Below are 19146 nucleotides of genomic sequence, written 5' to 3' on the forward strand. Positions count from 1 at the left end.
GTCTAAAGAAAACAACTATAAAACCAAATAATGACGGTGTTCAAAATGGTCTGCAGTGGTGCATCTCACGACAAGGTGAAAATGTATCTGCCAAGCCTGTGCACTGGTAGGATGCCAAAATCTGGGTTACTTTTACAGGGAGCTCTAGCAGCCTGTACCCAGAAGGTGAAGAAAAGAGAGCTTGTTGGCCGCTCCTTCTTTTCATAACAGATAGAAATAGGCCAGGAATCTCTCCTGGTGCAGCTGAGTCTTCCCCAGAAAGGGGGAGCTTATTTCATGTTCTCTCAGTGGAGGAAAGCTTGCACATAGGCTGTGTCTAGCATCTCTAAAAGAAGCAAAACACTCTGATGTCTGAAGGTTTCCAAGAGTTCATGCTGAAATTCTTCCTCTGTAGCCTGCTTGTAGCACAGAGGAGCGGTGCCGTGACGCTCTTCTAGTGCGGAGCAAGCCACTTGTATTTTATAGTGATAGAGAAGATGATTTTCATCGAGAAATGAATGAGGATGACAGCAGTGACAAATAAAGATTTTACAGGTTCAAAACCGATAAGCTGACAGCTCCATTCTCAAACCTGGATGTCTTGAACTAACCGCCTAGAAACAGTATTTTGGCAATCTGCTGACTGCAGTGGGCACCTGCGTTGTCCACTCTGCTGATGATCAGGGAGCTTCTGGGGGGATCTGGATGTGGATATGAAAAGATACAGTAAGTGCCAGGTCAAAAATTAAAGCCTTTGTCCGAAAGTGGTTACTTCAGTCTGAAAATGGGGACCTCTCCCATTGCTCATTGTGGTCAGAGTTGCTCCTGGAGGGCAATAGGAGGACTGATTTAATGCTCCATGTCTTTTTTCTTTTACACTGAACTCTTAATTATGCCTGCATTTCAGTGCAGATTAGCAGGGAGTGTGATGCGGAGCCCGAGAGCCCTGGGGTGCAGCGAGTGCCTAGATCTCCTCTGCCCTGGCCCTGGGGTCTGTTTACAGACGAGATCGGTGGCTCTGCGAGGATGCACACACACACACATACACACGCACGCATGCTGTTACGGTATGAAGAAGCTCAGTTTGCTTTTTATTCCTCCCCCTCTCCGTTCTTCTTTTCTATAATCATTGCAAAACAGGAACAAATGAGTGTGTCACTTTAAACCATGAAACCACTTAGTCCGTAAAGACAGATTTGGCGTCTTTGTGCTGGCAGTGACAGGCCAGCGCGGCGCTCCATAGTGATCCCACTGTTCTCCCTCTGCCCCGCACCCCGCCGCCGCTCCCCACCCCCTCCGAGATTTGCTCCGTGTTTGCCTGCCTCTGTTTTTGTGGTTGGTAACCAGCAAAAGAATGGAATGGATTTAATGATTTGTTGGCTGCGGTGCCGGCATGATTAAGTCAATAAAGCTGCAAGCTGAAAACAGACAGTGTAGTTACAGTATATGACTTTAACCTTGTTAATGCATGTTTATGTCCTCCTGCCCACTGTATAGCTGTACGTTGCATAAAGAAGATCTGACCAATCTTTAACCCATTAAATAATTCATAAAGTGAGAGCAGACATCAGCTACTTGCGGAGCGGATCAGTAACCATGGGGTCAGCAATAACTTTGGCTCCCTGGACCATATCCAGCATGTTTAAACTCTGGTGATGTCACTAGGCAAGCTTCTAACCTTAATCATTTGGATGGGAACAAAGGGAAGTTAACTGTTGACATGCGGTGTCTCCACGGAAGAAACGCTTGCGAGTGCTCTGCAACGTCTCTGCCTCGCAGGGATCGTGGACTACCTCCAGCCTCCTCGCTGCTTTTATCCGCTTCCCTCTTTCCGTACAGCGAACGTGTGGCTGGCCAAACGTTCAAAGGCGCGTGTTTCCTCGGCTTCTATTAAGTGACAGAGGCACCAAAATCCCACAGAATTTCAGGGAAGTGTCGGCTGACTTGAGAAGGTGGTATTTGGAGGCACTTGGATGGTTTTTTTAATTGTGGATAAATTTTGAATGAAAAGTATCTCCTGCCGTGTAAATGACAAAGAAGGACGTTCAGTGGGGATGGAAAGGGGCAGAACCCAGGGATGCGGGAGAGGATGTAGAGTGAAGCAGAACGGTTCTCACGGCAGTAAAAGCTCTCACACTAAAATATCAAGCAGGACTTGCAGGAAAATCCTCAGATTCTCACCCATAACTACCTCAGCCAGCCTCTTCCTTTCATACCAGTCAGAACATAGAGCTGACTTCTAGCACGCAGCCCTCTTTATGCAGCTCCCGAGGGACTCTCCAGGTGCGGCGATGTCCGTAGCTGTTGCAGCGGCTTCTTTTGCTGGCACGTAAGGGGGGAGTCACGGGATCACGGGGCGTGCGGCCGGGACACGCTGCGCTCCGCTGGTCTGCGCAGCCAGGTTAGAGGCCCTAGGGGACCATTACAAGTCGGTGTCGTTTAGTGCTGCTCTGAGATGCAACCAGCTGCGGCCGGACCCGGAGGAGAGGTGCAGAGAGGAGGACACAACAAAATCTCATATGCAGAGTGAAGCAGAAAAAGCCCTTCCACCTCTTGCTGGTGAGCAGCACGCAGCGCAGTTCTGCTGCAGGTCTTTGGGGTCATAATCTGGGGGCATGGCAGAGGCACCCTTTCAGGAGCCTGAAGACGTAACTTCCACGCTGCCCCGGGAACTGTTACTTCCTATTCAGGGAGTAACTTTAATTCCTCTTGGGGGGAAACTGAGACAGAGGGAGAAATGAAGCAACTTGTCCATAGTCACCTGAAGAAACGATGTATGATGGAACGGGAAACTGAACGCAGTTGCGTGAGCCCGAGTCCGTACGACCAGCTTTTATCCTGTGACTCAGTCACAAAACAAACTCACCTTTCAAGATCGTCTCCTTTAGAGGTTGGCTTGGGAGTTCACCTTTAATGAATGATCCCATTTTCTACGTCTCCTTCTGACAAATTGCACGCTTGCAGTCTCATCAGCTAACCCTTCAGCGTGTGTCCAAAGGGTTTACCCTCGCTTGTGCAGGTAAACCCACCGGAGGCTCGTGTGCCTGTCTGCACAGCGTATATCCAGGTGCGTTTGCAAACAGACCTCCATGACGTGCACGTCTTCGTATCTAGGACTATTGGGGCTATTAAAAGCACGCAGGTAAAAACTCTCACACGGTTATTTGTGAGCCAGATGGCTGCGTACAGCAGAGCATATCTCAGAACCCACTACATCAGCCCGGTAGTGAATTTTCCAGGTGCCAGAAGATATGCACCTTGAGTTGGAGATTAGAGCTGGGACCTCCAGTCTGCTGTTGCCAGCATCTGCAGCCAGAGACCGGGGAGGAGACTGACCCCCAGAGCTAGTGCTGGTTATTCTCAGCAGCTCAGTTATTCCCCGTTGCTTTATGATTGTGCTAATAAAGACTCTCAAATTAATTTAGCCTGCTTTTTTTTTGGTTAGTTGATTTGGTTTTGCCATAATCCAGAGCAGCAGCCTCTGCTTTGGAGAAGACGCTCCAGAATTTATGGCAACTCAAATCTGATCTGAGTAGAAATTCCGTGTTCCGTTTTCTGTGGTTTTAGCTTGGAATGTGATGTGATGCGCCTGAAAATCTTTCCTTACCCGTCTATTGATTTCAATGAATGAGCCCACATACACCTAGTGATGTTTTATTATCGCTCACCCACCATCGGGTATATAGCAGCTGGTAATTTTTGTGCATTGACTGCATTTTTTTTCTGCTTGATGGAAAACAGAGTCGCGCCAAGCGTATGCTAATGCTGCATGGGGGGGTCCCAACTTCTGACCCATAGCTAATATCCTACAAGTCACATGAAGCTACCAAGGATTCTTGAGCTGGAGTTCGAAATGCCTATGTTATCAGCAAATAAACACCATTAATTGCTTCTAATATGTCATGCAGTGGTTAAATGACAAGATCCTTATTAATATGCGTGTATATCAGCCTTTCCAGTGTGTGTGAGGGGGAGTATGAAGTGGTAAAATTATTTAAAATTAGTGGGGAATATTTACAGGAAGGCATAAAGAACTGTCAGATGAGGAAAGCAGCATTTTATGTTCTTGTCCCGGATGACCTTGCTCCAAGGACAAATCAGAGCTTGATGAAATGAAGCTGCAGATGGCTAGTGATCTCAACTCTGTAATAATGAAATGACACAAGAAAAAAATGAGACATCTACAGTTTGTAAATACAATCTGAATGGAAGGGGAGAAGAGGAATTTTTAAGGGGAGATTGAGTTGACTCGGTTACAGCAGTTCAGCTTCGGGTGTTTTAATAATAATTTCCATTTAAAAAAATAATGGAATCGCTCCTTGTCCCCCATAGTCAAGGGCACCTTAATAATTTTTTGGTTTTTAACACGTCAATATCTTGGTTTAAAAATTTTATCATGAGGACTGCCTAGTCACAGCCTACTTTATATCCATTCTTCTAGCATATTACTGGATTTTATTTTGCAAGTTGTGGTGGTGATTTTTGGCACCTGATTGGGCAGATGATCTGATACAACCATTTTAGGTGTTTGAATAGTTTCATCTGTCAGGAAAGAGTAAGCTTGTGAGAGGTTTAATACTGAAAAAGTGATGTGATACTTTGTGCCAGAGCAGGCTTGCTTTGTGCACTTAGATGAGAAATCAGGAGTTTGTACTGTCGGGTTTTGCATGTGGGCAGGTTTTCATGCAAAGGGCTTCTCAGAAGCGGTTAGGCAGCCAACTGCTATTGAAAGTTAACAAGACTTGGGCATCTGCCTCTGCAGATTGAACCTTTGCATGAAAAGGAAAAAGGAATTAATGGAAACATTAACTTAGAGAAAGCAACAGATTCGCAAATCTCTGAGATCCAGACCACCTCGCTGCAGTTCGCAGAGCTTTTCAGAAATGGGCAGGTCGAGAACTGATTTCTCCCATTAGTTCAAGACTTCCTGACTTTCACTTTGCTAGAGTGAAATCTTCACCTTTTTTTGATCAGATATTTTTTGCTCTCCCTAATACATAAATTCACCAGCCAGTCATTGCGCTTCTCTGTAGCAGCTTCTGCCGGGTGCTGAGCTAACCCGGCTCCTTTTGAATCTCATCGACACCTCTGAGAGCGTGCCTTGACATAACACAAGGATTACTTGAGTCAAACTGCTTTATAGATATGAGATGTTGTAGTTTGTCATCACAGCTAGCGCAACCTTGTAGAGACAGGCAGAAGGACTACCAGCTGAAATTGGGTGAGATAAATACAGTTTCAGATTATCTCATTGAATTTATAGGCAAGCTGCCCTCCATGGGAACAAGAGCATGGTGTCAAGGGTTGGAGAATCATGATAGCTGTACAAGCCAAATATAAATATTTTGTTCTTTGCAGAGAATTCAATTTTGGATCTTGACTATATGTTATATAGACAGGTACAAAACATCCATCTCTGCATCTTTGGGTGTATACATGTAAAAACAGGAACAGATACAGTTCATGTTAAAGTATGGTGGCACAAAGACTGGTGGGGATGAGCCCAGCCCTAGAGCATCGCTCTCAGGTTAAGAGAAGCGTGCTAACACTGCGGGTACCCAGGTCCCATTGCCATCAGGGGTCTGGCAGAGCCTCCATGGGTCTCTAGTCCTGCTGGAAGGTTTGCTTTTCACTCGGGATGGTGGAGCAAAGCTGTTCTTCACCCATGGCCTGGTAGTTTGGGCCAAAGGATCTATTTGCGGGGGAGCTGCTGTTGCTGGAGTCTCAATCGTGCCTCCTTACAAGCGCCACAGCCCCTGGGAGGTTGTGTGTGTCTGTGACACGCCAACTCGCCCGTCCATGTTGTGCCTCAGGCTCTTGGCTGCTCCCGAAGCCGTTTCCCATGTTCTTTCTAACAACCAGTGCTGGTAACAGGATCACAGCTTGATTTCAGCTTGCCTGCTAAAGGATGCGTTTTCCTCTAACAGAAAAATCACTGTTGCAATAATTCACTCTGGATTTTCTGTCCTTCTGTTGGTCTGATTGCTGCTGCTCTTCAATGGCATGTTTTGACGGATAAAACCAGCTCTGAAAATATTGGTAGAGTCTTTGCACAAAAGCTTTAAGTAATTCAATTAATTTCTTTTTAAGAGGGGAAGTGGACTCAGTTTCCATCTTATTAAAATTCTGGGTGCATTTTTAAAAGCGCTTTGGGTACTTTGATGGGATTTTGTTTTGTTTTGAACAGCGTGCAGTATAAGAGCAGCTATAGGGAAATTAGTTTCATCTGCTTTGCTTGAAGGGAGGAGATCCTGATACAATTGCTAGCCAGGTGTGGTGATCCTGTCATTGCTCCTAGCAAAGGAGGAGGACTACCTTTGAAGGAAGCTGTGCATGCTTGTGCCATATGAAAAGAAAGAAAAACTTAACTTCTTGTTTTAAACAAAACCGTATACCAATGGATCACTTGCAATCTTCAAACAAAGCCTGTTCCTGACTGACAGCCCCCAAGATAAGCTTAGAAACTTGAGTCTGGTAGTATTTCTCATGCTTGTATATCAAGTAAATGGGTGAAAGATGGGTAAAAAAAAGATCCACTGAGCTGCACAGTTTGTTTTATCAATGTTCATACATTGTGTTAAAACAAACAAGCAAACAAACAAAAAGCTTTGGAGCGTTTCTGAACTGAAAGGCTGTTTTATCTTGAAGAGCATCTCTGAATTGTGAGCAGAATAGAGGAGAGAGAGAAAAGACAGAAAACTTCCAAAGAGCAAATGGAGAGTTTTGTTAAAGGCAAGAAGCATACGTAACATCTGACTTCTGCGTGAAGCAAATGAGCACAGCGTTTCACAGACGTCACACTCTTGAGCAGGCCGACACGATCATTCTGCCAAACTGCGACCCTGGGTTTTGTTTGCTTCGCTTGTATGCAGTGGCCAAACAGATTCACCATCTTCATACCTACTTGGATTAACGGCTGGGGAGGCAACGATCCTGCTTTGCCAAGGTGGCACCAAGGTTTTCTAGGGGGCCGCACAAGGTTATTAGACACCGTGCATCTGCATGTGGCTTTTCTGTAGAGCTAAGCACGAAACTCTTACAACCATGCAGTTCTATGGGTGAACCAACTTTAATAGCATTAGTGTTTTAATTGCTTAGTTTGTAGTATTTGTAGAGTCATTAGGCCTAGGAGTCTTCGTCCTGGGCTTCAGAGGGAAGCGCTGCCCAGGCACGAAAGCCCCAGCGAGGAGATGAACGCACCTACTAGACAGGAGATGATGCACCGGCAGGCAAGCGGGAGCACGGGGAAACGCAGAGGCATTCGTTTGAAACTAGTATTTGCATTTCCTCAGCAGAGTACAGAACTCCCCATACGTAACAGATGTTCTTAAAATACAGAACAAAACTCGGTTAATGAAACTTCACCCCACCCCTAGAGAATAGCTGTCCCTGCTGTGAATACGGATCCACCTAAAGTCCCTGATCAGTAGCACAGTCAAGTCCCGCAGCCATGTCTTTCCCTCTATGTTTTTGGTTTTGGTGTTTGGGGTTTTTTTTACTGTATGATGTTTTGGTAAATACTTCAAGCTAAGTTATCTTTGGCTACCAAAAAAAAAAAAAGGTGGAAAAAGCAGTTTGTCCCTTTCTTGTATTTACAGCCAACATCTACCCTGAGGTACCCTTTTCCTTTGGTCTTTTCCTTTTATTCTGGGGTGCTGCTGCTCATCTCAACAACCCTTCTCTTTTAAACTCTATAATTACTGGATTCAGCTGGATGCCCCATTGAAAGCGGAGGGAATATTTCTCAAACCAGCAGTGCCTTTTGAAATGGAAGAAACTTTTTAAGCGCAGGTACTATGTGCATTTTTAATTAGACACGTTTCTGTTCTGCTGCTGCTGCTAACGCTTTCAGTTAGGAAGTGCAGTTCTTCCCCGGCTCTGCAAATATCTACCGAAATTTGCAAAGCTCTCTGTCTCTCAGTAACCTTGCTGTGACCTGGTTATCTGTTAGAACCACAAAGAATTCAGTCTCTAATTAGTCCATCTGTTAACTATTGAAATTCATGGCTTAGTTTTATTGTCTGGGTCTGTAACATAATGCTGAATGGTCTCACCTGGCAGCTTATTTCTTATAAAGCAAATGTGCCTTTCCAAGAGCCATTTTGGTGCGGATAACTGTCTTTTCAGCATTGGACAAATGACTCTGTCTAGCAGCCTGCAGTCCCCTTCATGCCCTCACTGAAATAAATTGTACATCTCCAATAGCTCTGGGCTTAAGTCAATACAATTTAACATGTACATTTCTTTGTTATATTCTTTGGAGTTACACCGTAAAAGCAGATGGGAAAGTTTAATAATGATAAATGAGTTTAGTGTTTTCACATAGTCCTAAAAAACAATGAATGCTCTTTATTAAAGATTAGAGGGATTTTTACATATTTGCCAAAGAGCGATTAAAGCTTTAGCTCAGATCCTCAGAAAGTCTTGCTTTTAAATTCTTTTTGGACTGTTTGTTAATGAGGATTCCGAGGAATTAGGGGCCATAAATTTCTTTATTCTCGCTTAACTGAAGCCACAAAGTGATTACTGGATATATAACTAAGTGCCGAGGACTGGAGTTTATCAACCGCGTTCACGCAGAACAATTCATCTCCGCGCTTATTTACTACAGTTGTGCATCTTGTACGTAATCAGATGATGGGGCTGGGCAGGTCGAGCTCCTCCGTGGATTTTTAGAAGGATTTAGATTCATAAATACACACAGTAGGTCTCAGTGGGACTGTTCGCACACTTTCCATTAGCTAGGTGCCCGAATGTTTTGTCAGCCTGGACCCACGCTCACTACAACTGGACGCAGTAATCTGGAGATGCGTTTGCCCAGCCTGAACAGCCTGCCGGTGCGCACAGGCTGGGACTGGTTTCACTGGGCTGTGCGACGGCTTTTACGATTACAGTCAGTGGTTGATTCCTGACACAAACAGTATACGTTCCTGCAGACCTGCAACCTGGCTCTTTCCTCCTTGCTCCCAAAACTAGCGTCTGAGATACTAAGTCAAAATTGTGCAGCTAGCCCCAGGGCCTTTTTGAACAGAAATTGCCACATTGGGAAGCCCAGGGAGTGCTGCCGGAGCTCCGGACCTGCTGGGCGACAGTTTGCCTAGCAACAGAAACGCGCTCAAACACATGCTCTCCAATTGCAGGTCTGCGTGGCGTGCCGTTTGGCTAGGGATGCTGCCCATTTGATGTTCTAATATGAGTTTTTGGAGGGAAGAATGGCAAAAAACCTGATACCTATGTGCAAAGACTTTTTTTAAAAGTTGAAGAATAAGAATCCCCTGTAGCCATCTGTATCCGTAGCTTACAGCTGGCTCAGCCACGCAACCCTTTGGGTATGAACACCCACTTCCATCGTTCCTGACTTCCACGCTGCAATCCTCCTCTTTCTGCTGTCTTCCTGGATTTTAAAATGGGATAGTCCAAACTAAAGACAAGTTAAGGTTATGGCTTGTTTGGCTTGGCCTTACTATGGGAAGGAAAGTGATTTTTCTTGGGGAGTGATGAAGAGGAAAAATGTTTAAAGTTCATCAACCTTTGGTACAGATAGCAGTGTCCTTTAGACTACACCAGAGCTATTCTTAGTCGTGACGTTGAGGTGGTTATTTTTTATTGTAAGGGAATACAGTAGTTCCCACTAGTGGTGAAAAGAGAGAACTTTTTCACTTTTTTCTTTTTTTTTTTCTTTTTCGTCTTAACCTTCCCTTTTTTCTTTTTTTTTTTTTTTTGTCTTAACCTAAATGTGAACTGTAGAAGGCAAGATTTTGAATTCATTCTGTCTTTCCCATCTATGCTTTTGTCCTAATTTTCCCAAAAGCAAAATTTATATCTATAGATTGTTTCTTCACTGGCTAATTAAGTGTTATACAACTTTGCTCTGAAAAACTCAGCAACCCATTCCGTGTATTTGCAAATGAACTTCACTGATTGTCATTATTGCTATAGGGTGCCTGCAGAAAATCCCATATAATTAAGCTGTTGTACTACCACAGCACAAGAGCTGCAATTAGTAATGTGATTTACACTTCTTTACCATTAATAATATGGAAAAATCAACATTATTTTCTTGATGATGTTTAGGAGAAATTAGAATGAGGTGGACATGATTAGGAAAAGAGACTTTAATGTTACGACTTGTTAATGCAATAGCCCTGAGCGAGGCATCAGAATGATTGTCCTTGCACTAAACTCATTTGCTTCAGTAGGCACAGACCCTCTGCACGCAACAAGACAAGTTTGGAGGAAATTGGATAGATGGCAGGGATTTTGGTGGTATGAACATTTCAGTGTCTTTCATGTGCAGAGTACACAAACTGAATCCCTGCACTTTCAAATATTCCCCCAGAGGCAATCTGCATTATTCAAAGCTTAACTATGGCTGCAGAACCCTGTCTGACATGAAAGCAGTGTGCTAGCTTTACATGAACTTTCATATTTACATCTGTAGTAAATCATATTTACTTTTTTCCTCCCCTCCCTCTTTTTTCTGTGGGAGAGAGGGAGTAAAATGGGTAGGAGGGAAGGGGGAGGAGGAGAGATGTCCAGTGAAATTGTAAGCAAAGCACCAGTAATAAAGTCTGGTCTTATGAGACTGCCCATGAATAGGAATGATAATGAGAGCAGTGATGAGCTGCAGGTTTGTGTCTTTTAGTAAATTATCTAGCAGGCATTTACATTTCATCAGTTGTGCTTTTGCATAATAGACCAAAGTGCTACAACAAAAGGAGGCGCCATAAAAATGAGTAATTTCAGTGACCTTCTTGGTAATCACTCTTACAAAGAATATCTTGGAAGGAGTTGGGTGATTCCTCATGGTGAAGCTGCTGTGGAAAGGTGCCCCAGGCCCGAGAAGCTTGCCTGGTGACAAATGCCTTCCAAGGCTTTCTTCTGGCCGCTCTGAAACATGGCTCGTATCCTGTTTTCTCCATCTGAGCATGCTTCTAATTGTCAGATGTCAAAAGGCAGCAACCATTTTCTTCTTGCTTATCTCCTGATAACATTGATTCTCAAACAAAGGATGTGGGCTTCCATTCTGAAAACAAAGGAAGCATGGCCCAGCTAAGGATGCTGGATATAATATACATGCTTCTCCCTGCCAATAATAACAAAACATCATAAATAATGTAGAAGCTGGATGTGAAAATGGAGAAAGGGGAATACACTGGTACTGCTGTTCCTGGGTACGGCACTTACAGAATCTTGTCCTCCGTACGTCCTTGACTTCTTCCCTCATTTTTCTCTTGTATTTCCCTGACTACCTGCCAGCTCCTGAGATGTTTAGACTTCAGGGGTTTTTTTTAATTCTTTCTCCCTTTTGGGTTGTGTCTTCATGGTGTTCTTGTGAATTTTTTTTTTCCTTCTCCCCACAATGCACCTTCTCTGGAGGCAAGTCCTCAGCTGGTGAGAGTCAACCCAGATCTTTCACTGAGGACTTACAGCGAGGCCACTTTGCACCAGCCAGGAGTCAGGCCTGCTGCATTCCTCATTTGTGCCAGGCCATGACCTGACCCTGCATTTTTGCATGTTCTCCTCTCCTTTCACAATTGGCTCTCCTCGTTTGCCCGATCATGGAACCCACAAGAACCACTTCAGTCCCAGGCCCACGTCTTTCCCATCTTTCCAGGTCCCTGGTCTGATGGCACCTTTTCCCCTCTTCTGCCTTTAGTTTGCTATTTTCTTTTCCTGTAGGCTTCTCCTTTATATCCAATTGCCAAATCCTACCCTGATGCAACTTTTCTTTCCTTATGTCTTTCAGTGTAACAGTTGGAGAACTGGTGGGAAATGTGACGCTTTACTCACATCCCTTCTGCCAGCCAGGCAGCCATGTGACTCCAGTAATGGTAGTGAATCAGTGCCCTAGCCTTGGGCTAGTCACAAAGAATTTTGGATTGACCTTTTGCTTCTCTCACTTCTTCCTGTGCTGATCCTCAGAAATCAGAGCAGACCCTGCCCCTCGCTCTCCTCACCGTGACATGCGGGTCCATGTGAATGCACAAGGTTTTGGCCTTGGGACAGCCAAAGACCGGAGACCGGAGAGAGGGCATCAGCAGAGAGGATAAGGGCTTCTGTTGTTATCTCCCTGATGAGATTAATTTTCTTTTTTTCTTCTTTCTTGGCAGGATCAAAATGCTGGAATTGTTGCCAGACTTCAGGAGCCGGGCTCCATCCCAAGCGGAGGCTCTGTGCCGGCACCAGCCACAGTGAATGGGTACACGATGAGGAACCATTTACTGAAGCAGCAAATAATGAAACGACAGCTGATGCAGGTACGATGTCGAGTGCCTCTGTGGGTCCCTGAGCTGTCCACCTCACTGGGAAGGACAGGACTAACTGGAATGGGGAAATCACCAGTCAGCAAACGCTAAGGAGTGACCCAGGAATCGCTGGGCTGAGTCAGACTGGGGCTGTGGTGAGTCCAGGATGTCATGCCCAAGAGAGGCCAAGTGCTGCTCAGCGAGTCTGAGCGCAGATCTGCCCACTCGTGTGCAAGGGAAGGATTCAGTCACCTCTGTATCACTGCCGTCATCCTTGGTCAGCCACAAAGTTGGGAGGGACAATGCAGAGAAGGGAGGCTTGGAGAGTGAGTCAGCCCCGGGAGAGATCTTCTCCATGCTTGCCTTTCTCTCTGGTTCCCTGGGGATTTACCAGAGCAGATGTCAGACTCCAGTTTGTCCTGGACTTGGATGGTCTCTCTAGCAACAGAAATCCCTGCATGAGGATTGTAACATGCTGTTTGAAGGAGCAGGGATGGGGGAATCCCACGCACAACTCGGGTGAGGCAGCACTGAACACACGCCTCTGACTTTCTGAGCGTGCTGCTGGACTTGGGTCAAGGAGGCTTGTTTCTTTGGATGGGAAATGAGACGAGAAATAGCTCGGTAAATCCCTTAGCAAAGTACTGTCCTGCTCATTGATCAAACTCCCTTTCAAAACCAACTCTGTCTCCATGTCATCAGTTGGCTTCAAGCTTATCTGTGCTGCTCTAACAGAGCGCGAGCCAGGCCTCAGCTTCCACTGTCCACGGAGACTTCCCCAGGTCACAGCTGCCGTCCACAGCAGGGGTGCGAGTGCGGTGGTGGGTTCTGGGGTGGGAGATGCAAATCAGGTCACTTGGAGAAAGCCAGCAATGCCTTGCTCAGGGAGCACCTGCCAAGGACCCCTGGCTTCTTGTGGGTCACTGCTAAGTTCTGGTTAGAAGTGGCCACCAGCACAAAAGGCGATGGTGCACACAAGCAGAGCCATCCTCCAGACGGGGCGATGGCCACCAGCAGTCTCCTGTTTGTCAATGCTGCCGCAGATTCTCTTTGCTAATAGACGTTTGGGCACCTTTTGTCCCCGGATCTGGTTCTTCAGAGAACACATCCAGTCAGTCAGCACGAGAGGTGCTGGGGAGACACCAGCAGTCTGCGTCTCAGGACACGGCGGGGTGTGTGTGTACGGACGTACACACGAGAGAGGTTGTTAATGATGACAGTGGCTACACTTCAGGTGTCTGCTGCTATTCTTGTTTGTCAGGAGACTGCAACTTGACTATTATGCCCCTTGTTTTCCAGGAAAAGCAGAGACAGAGCATGCTGGGAGTAACGTCTGAGCAGAGGAGTTTGTTTGCGGCTCAGCAGATAAACCAGTTTCAAGGTAAGGGGGGAAATGGCGTGCTATGAAAAGCGTCGAGGAGCCAGGGCATTGGGTCTCATTAAATAGAGAGCACTTAATGATTCTCTGCCCCAAAATAGAAACATTTCACATTTTATCACCTACCATGAGATTCCCCCATTTCCTTACCACTCCAGCAGTAACTCTGCTACAAAGAATACAGGGGAGAGGCCCATGTAATGAGAGAGAAAGACAGAGCAGCAGCCTCGTGGGGCTCTGCCATGTTTCTGGGGTGAACGCGCGCTCCCCGGCTAACGTGTCTCTTTGTACGCAGCCGTGCAGCAGCCCATTCCCGCTGACTGCAGCCAGGTGATGCCAGCTCCTCCGCCCAACCACCGCATGCTGCCGTCTAACCCAGCCATGCTCCAGAGCACCTTGGGCTCTGGCATGGCCCCAGCCACCGCCAGCCAGAGCAGCGGGACGATGGTGATGATTCCACACAACCCAGGCAAGCAGCAGGGGATTTTTCCGCCTAATTCTGACTTTAACATCCCGCTGCGGCCGAGCCAGAATTCGCTGGGCATGAACTCGGGGTGCCAAACAGTACACAGCCACTCTGCTGTGCGGCCGGGAATGCCGATGGCAGGCTTCAGTTCTGGTTCGTTAGCAAATCACTCTGCAACTCAGCAACACTTGAGGCAGCCGAGTGTGCCAAGAATCCCTAACGTCTACCCCAACTCGCCTGCCCAGATGTGGACACCGACCGCCGTGCCAAGAATGCCAAATCAAAGCCAAATGGATACCAGCATGCAGCAGTTCTCCGGTAACACTCTCTTCTCCAAACAGAACGTGAGACCGAGCGCACCGGGTCAGCAGTTCTCCCAGCAGGCCGTGGTGCCACCTAATCAGATCGCTCCCGGCGTCCAGGTCAGACAGATGCAAAAACTGAGCATGGGGCAGTCTGGCCAGGGCTTGAGCTCCATGAGTAATCAGAACTTGAGACACAATTTAACCAGAGGACCGTTGCCAGCTATGAATGTTATGAAATCCATGCCACAAGGAGTGTCCAGTTTTAACCAGCTCAGTCCTGCCTCGGGCCTCGGCCCGCCGAGCTACCCTTCCGCGGGCCAGCCCCCCGACGCCTTCAACAGGATGAGCGCCGCTGCCGAGCTGCCGCAGTACGACTTTGTGTCCCAGCACAGCAATTCCGTCATGCCCGCCAACTGCAGTGACACCGACTTCCTCGACTCCCTCATGAAGAACAGCAGCAGCAGCAATGACGAAGAGTGGTTGAACAATCTGACAATGATAGACGACATTTTGGGACAGCACGCTCAAAGCTCCGGACATGTTTAGCTTGGAGAGAAGCAGTCTCGTTGTAAATAACATACGTGTGACTTTTGAAAATAACAGACGACCCGTGAAAGCCACCGCCTCTTTCAATACAGAATGAATAGACTCAGCCAATTCTTTGCCTGCATCGAAGTTTAATATTGGCAGTTTTTCAGATGACTGTATATATTTGAATATTTTGTAAATTATGTTTTCCTAAACCTTAAATGTAGAAGTATTTATACTTCTTTGCTGGACTGTTTGTAAATAAATCTATAGCATAACTTTTGGTTTTATTATAGGGATTTCATTATACCTTGTTATAAATATGCAAATAATATTGTTAGTTTCAGTAATACTGTGTATTACAGCATAAAATACTTATGTTTTTGACATAACTTAACACATGAACTAGGGGCGTCATTGCAACCAGACTAAGCAGAAATCAAATGTGGCATCTGTTCTCTCATATCAAGAGGAAAGATTGAAAAGTTGCATTAAAAAAAAAAAATAAAATCCGTAAAAGGAGCCGCCGATGCCCTCGTAGCTGAGTCTTGCCAACCCGGTTCTGGTATGTAGGTCCCATCTGGGGATCTGCCCGCAGAGGTCCATTTGCAAGATCCCGGGCAAGTTCTCGACTTGATACACTCCAGTAGGTGCATTCGACACTGACAACGCGTCGTCCACGTCCTGCAGTGAGTGTGTGCTGGGGGCGTGACATCTGCCGACTGGTGTGGGTGTGCGTGCGTGTCTGGGCGTCGCGCTGTGCTGCCTGACGGGGTGACGCTGGCCGGGAGGTGCTGGGCAGACCCCGGCGACCGTACCCTTCAGCAAACAGGCAGCTCTGGTTTGCGCACCTCTGCCATGTATATTTGTAGTGTACAGGTGATTTGTTCCTGGTTTTAAGGCTTTTCATAATTTCTGTTTTAATGTGAGACTTTTTTTCAGGGGAAAAGTCTATAAACATTAATAGTTAATTTTTGATGTTTTTCTGTCAGCTACTATTGTCCTATGTATATTTAAGAGTCTGTTTATAAAAGATTCACTGTACTGTAAACTTCTTAAAATGTTCATACTTTCTGTAATCATATTTTAATAGTCACGTCATACTTCGCAATACATTTGTAATATAATGTCAGCTTCAAGCACAGAATGTTTTTTTCTTCATACCATAATAAACTGCCAGGGGAAAATTGCATATACTTTATGTGCTTATTTCTCAGCTACAACATTTTGAACCTGCAGATATTTGAATTAATTTGATTTGCTCAGGATGCTACAATGTCAATATAATAACATGTACAAATGCATGTGCGCCATTAGTAGAAGAAATGGGCTAGACGAAGAATTGAAGCAGGCTTTAATTTTATTTTAAGATGGGATTTCTTAGGTCCGCTCTCCTTTTCCAGTGTAATTATAGGTGAACGTGAAATTAGTCTCTGTTGGGTTTGGATTTTTTGCATAGCACCATGTTTATTTAAGTGACAGTTCTTGTTTCTAAATGCCCATATCAGCTGGCCCATCAGAAAATAAAGCTGTGAGGAGGGCTGGGGGCTGCGGCCAGTCCCACCTTGCTCATTCAGCAACACCGGTGAGGGCGGTGGTGGGTACAGCATTTTGCTGCTTTGACACAGAAATCATCCGACTGGAGAGCTGGTGCCGGTCCTGGAGATGGTGAGGCTGGGACGAGGGCTAGGAAGGGACAGGAAAATTTTAGCAATCTTAAATAAATGCACAAATAGAATCTGTAGCTAAAATTGCCTTGTTTAAACAGAGCCAGACACCGCCCCAGCTTCCTAGGGCTGGTGGAGAAGACGTGTTGGTGTTGCCCTTTGTCCTGGGCACACTGTGGGCACAGCAAGCCTGAGGAAATCTCCTGGGGGGGATCTCCCTCAAACTGGACCATGCTGGAGGGAGGGTTTGGCAAGGTCATTCCCTCCCTGGAGCAGGTCCTTCTAGAAGCCTTTTCTCCAGAGCTGGATGGCAGAGAACAGCTCCTGAAGTCCAAAATGAGAGAGGACAGTCAGGGTTTAAAGCAATCAGGTACAGGCTCTGCTGCTGGTGGGCAGACCTCTCCCAAGCACAACCACCGCGGGCCTTGGCAGAGATCCCCGTGGCTTCGTGATGGCAAAGGTGGGTCCTCGCGGTGCAAGAGGCTCCGAGGGGAATGACCCCCAACCGGCTTGTCTCCAGAATGGCACGTACTTGCGTGAAACCAGGGCGAGGAGGAAAGCAGCCAGTTTTTCCAGCAAAGGCTCAGCCCCACCAAACAATTGCCCAAAACAGGCTGTAAAACTTGGCGAGTGTCTGAATGAGACAGAAACGCCGACTCGCCTCCAGACAGCGGAGAGGGGGAGAAATGCCTGCGAGCGCGTCTGTGGCGAGGACAAAGGTGAGTTTGTTTGACTATGAAAACTGGCACCATTTCAGCAGCGTTTCTGTCGTGAGCCGTGTCCTGCCAGCGAGCAGCGCTGGCTGCAGCTGGGCCGTCGCTGCTTTATGGAGCTGCGGCTCTGACCACAGGTCTGGGAGCCAGCAGCGCCTGACCCCCGCCGGGTCAGCAGCACGGCAGTCACAGAGGGCCAAAGAGGCTACTGCCCACACGCTCTTCTCTAGGATATTAATAAAAATAACAAAAAAATGCCCTCTTCAGTCTTCATTTTGTTTGTGTCAATGCACCTTTCAGCTCTTCGGTCTGCAGGATTTGGGTTACAAACATGGGGGGGGGGTGGGGGGGAGGTGTGTGCATCTTCAGAAGCCAACTGTTCCCACAGAATTTATGGAGAACAGTTTATCTTGTACCCGTGTTGTGTACCCACTGGGTTTCACTCTTTTTTTCTCTAGCTTTTGAGCTGGTAGAGCTTGTCACCCCTCCGTACGTCAGTTCCTCATGTCTCAAGAGGGAACGCTGATCCTTCCTTGCCCCAGAGGTGCCGTGAGGAGTCAGGACTGCACCAAGCTTGGAAGAAGAACATCATCATCATCATCATTATTATTAATTATTATTATTATCATCTTGCTGTCTTTGGTTCTACTTGTAACTGCTGATTCTTAAACAGATCTTTTTGGGCTTGGCCCATCCCTGCGATGGCCAGTGCTGTGCTGGGGTTGCAGCCCAGTTCTCCCATTGTATTTACTGGACTAGCCGATCACGCCACAAGGTGTACGTAGACTTACGCCACAGGCCAAATTCTGCTGCCTCACACGCAGTGTAAACATGGAGTAGGTCTCCTGAAGGCAGTGGTGTAGCACGGGATTTACACAAGCATAAATAAGAACAGCATCTGGTGCTGTGGAAGTGCAAAATGAATTTGGCTTTCTAAAATAGTTACAAGGAATGAAGTGTCTGACAGGACTAGCTGTTGAAAGCTATCATTTATTTCCCTAACAAATTACGTCACCAGACTGCCCTCATAATTATGGCCATGAAAACAGAGGCAAGGCAGTAAGCTTTTTCCTCTTGGATTCTAAAATAACATCAAATACCTATAAAGGCCAGAATTTCCAAAGACCTGAGCCTGTCTGTCTGAAAGGTTAGTAGCATAGGTAAGTCGGACTTATTACGGAAAAATTCTCTTTGTGGATTGTATTAATCTCAAGCAGTCCATTTTTGACAAAGGCAAAACAGAAAAACACACTCACTCCTGTCAGAAAGTATGCAGGGAGCGCCTAGGAATAGATGTCATGGGAGCCTGGATCAGGCCATTTCTGCAGGAAGCCGAGCCCTGACTTATGCAGAACCTGAGCTCTGCTGCTCGGTGGCTCTCCAGGATTGATTACATGTCTTTCTTAAGAAGCTTTCAACAAAGGAAGCTGCACTGATGTTGAAGTGTAAGGTCAAGTTCTCCTCTTGTGTAGGATGTTGTAAATCAGGAGCTATTCCACTGCCTGCAGCAGGGGAACCCCTGATTTACACCAGCCTGGGAGCAGGAGCGAGCACCTGGCGAGAGGCTGGCACTTGCCTCCTGGTCCTGCCCTGATGGCCCCGCGCTGTGGGAGAGGCGCCGCAGATGTGTGGGGTGGCCCCGGGAGAGGACCCGCTCCGCGCTGGCACCTGGCTGCGGGGCAGGCAAGGACGGGGGAAGGCGTGAGGGCGAGCGGCCAGCCACTGCGCCGGCTCTGCCTCCTCTCCCACCGCGTGTCGGCACTGAAGGGCAGGTGGTGCACGCTCCCGCGGGGACGCTTAGCCCTGGCACATCTGCCCAGCCATCTATTCAGGCTGAGCTCAGGTTTTGGTGCTTAATGCCA

General features: G+C 46.8%; 1 protein-coding gene across 3 annotated transcripts in view; it reads left to right on the forward strand.

The window, feature by feature from the left end:
* MAMLD1 (mastermind like domain containing 1) overlaps nt 1-16096 on the forward strand; it is a 274819-nt gene extending 258723 nt beyond the window's left edge. For all 3 annotated transcript variants that reach the window (XM_054839059.1, XM_054839058.1, XM_054839060.1), the window contains 3 exons: nt 12093-12239; nt 13527-13608; nt 13901-16096. In XM_054839059.1, coding sequence (XP_054695034.1) covers nt 12093-12239; nt 13527-13608; nt 13901-14922 — 1251 coding nt within the window. In that variant the 3' untranslated portion in view covers nt 14923-16096. The remainder of the gene's footprint in view (nt 1-12092; nt 12240-13526; nt 13609-13900) is intronic.
* Nucleotides 16097-19146: the final 3050 nt, after the last annotated feature.

The sequence above is a fragment of the Grus americana genome, chromosome 12, assembly GCF_028858705.1.
Source record: "Grus americana isolate bGruAme1 chromosome 12, bGruAme1.mat, whole genome shotgun sequence".
Lineage (NCBI taxonomy): Eukaryota > Metazoa > Chordata > Aves > Gruiformes > Gruidae > Grus > Grus americana.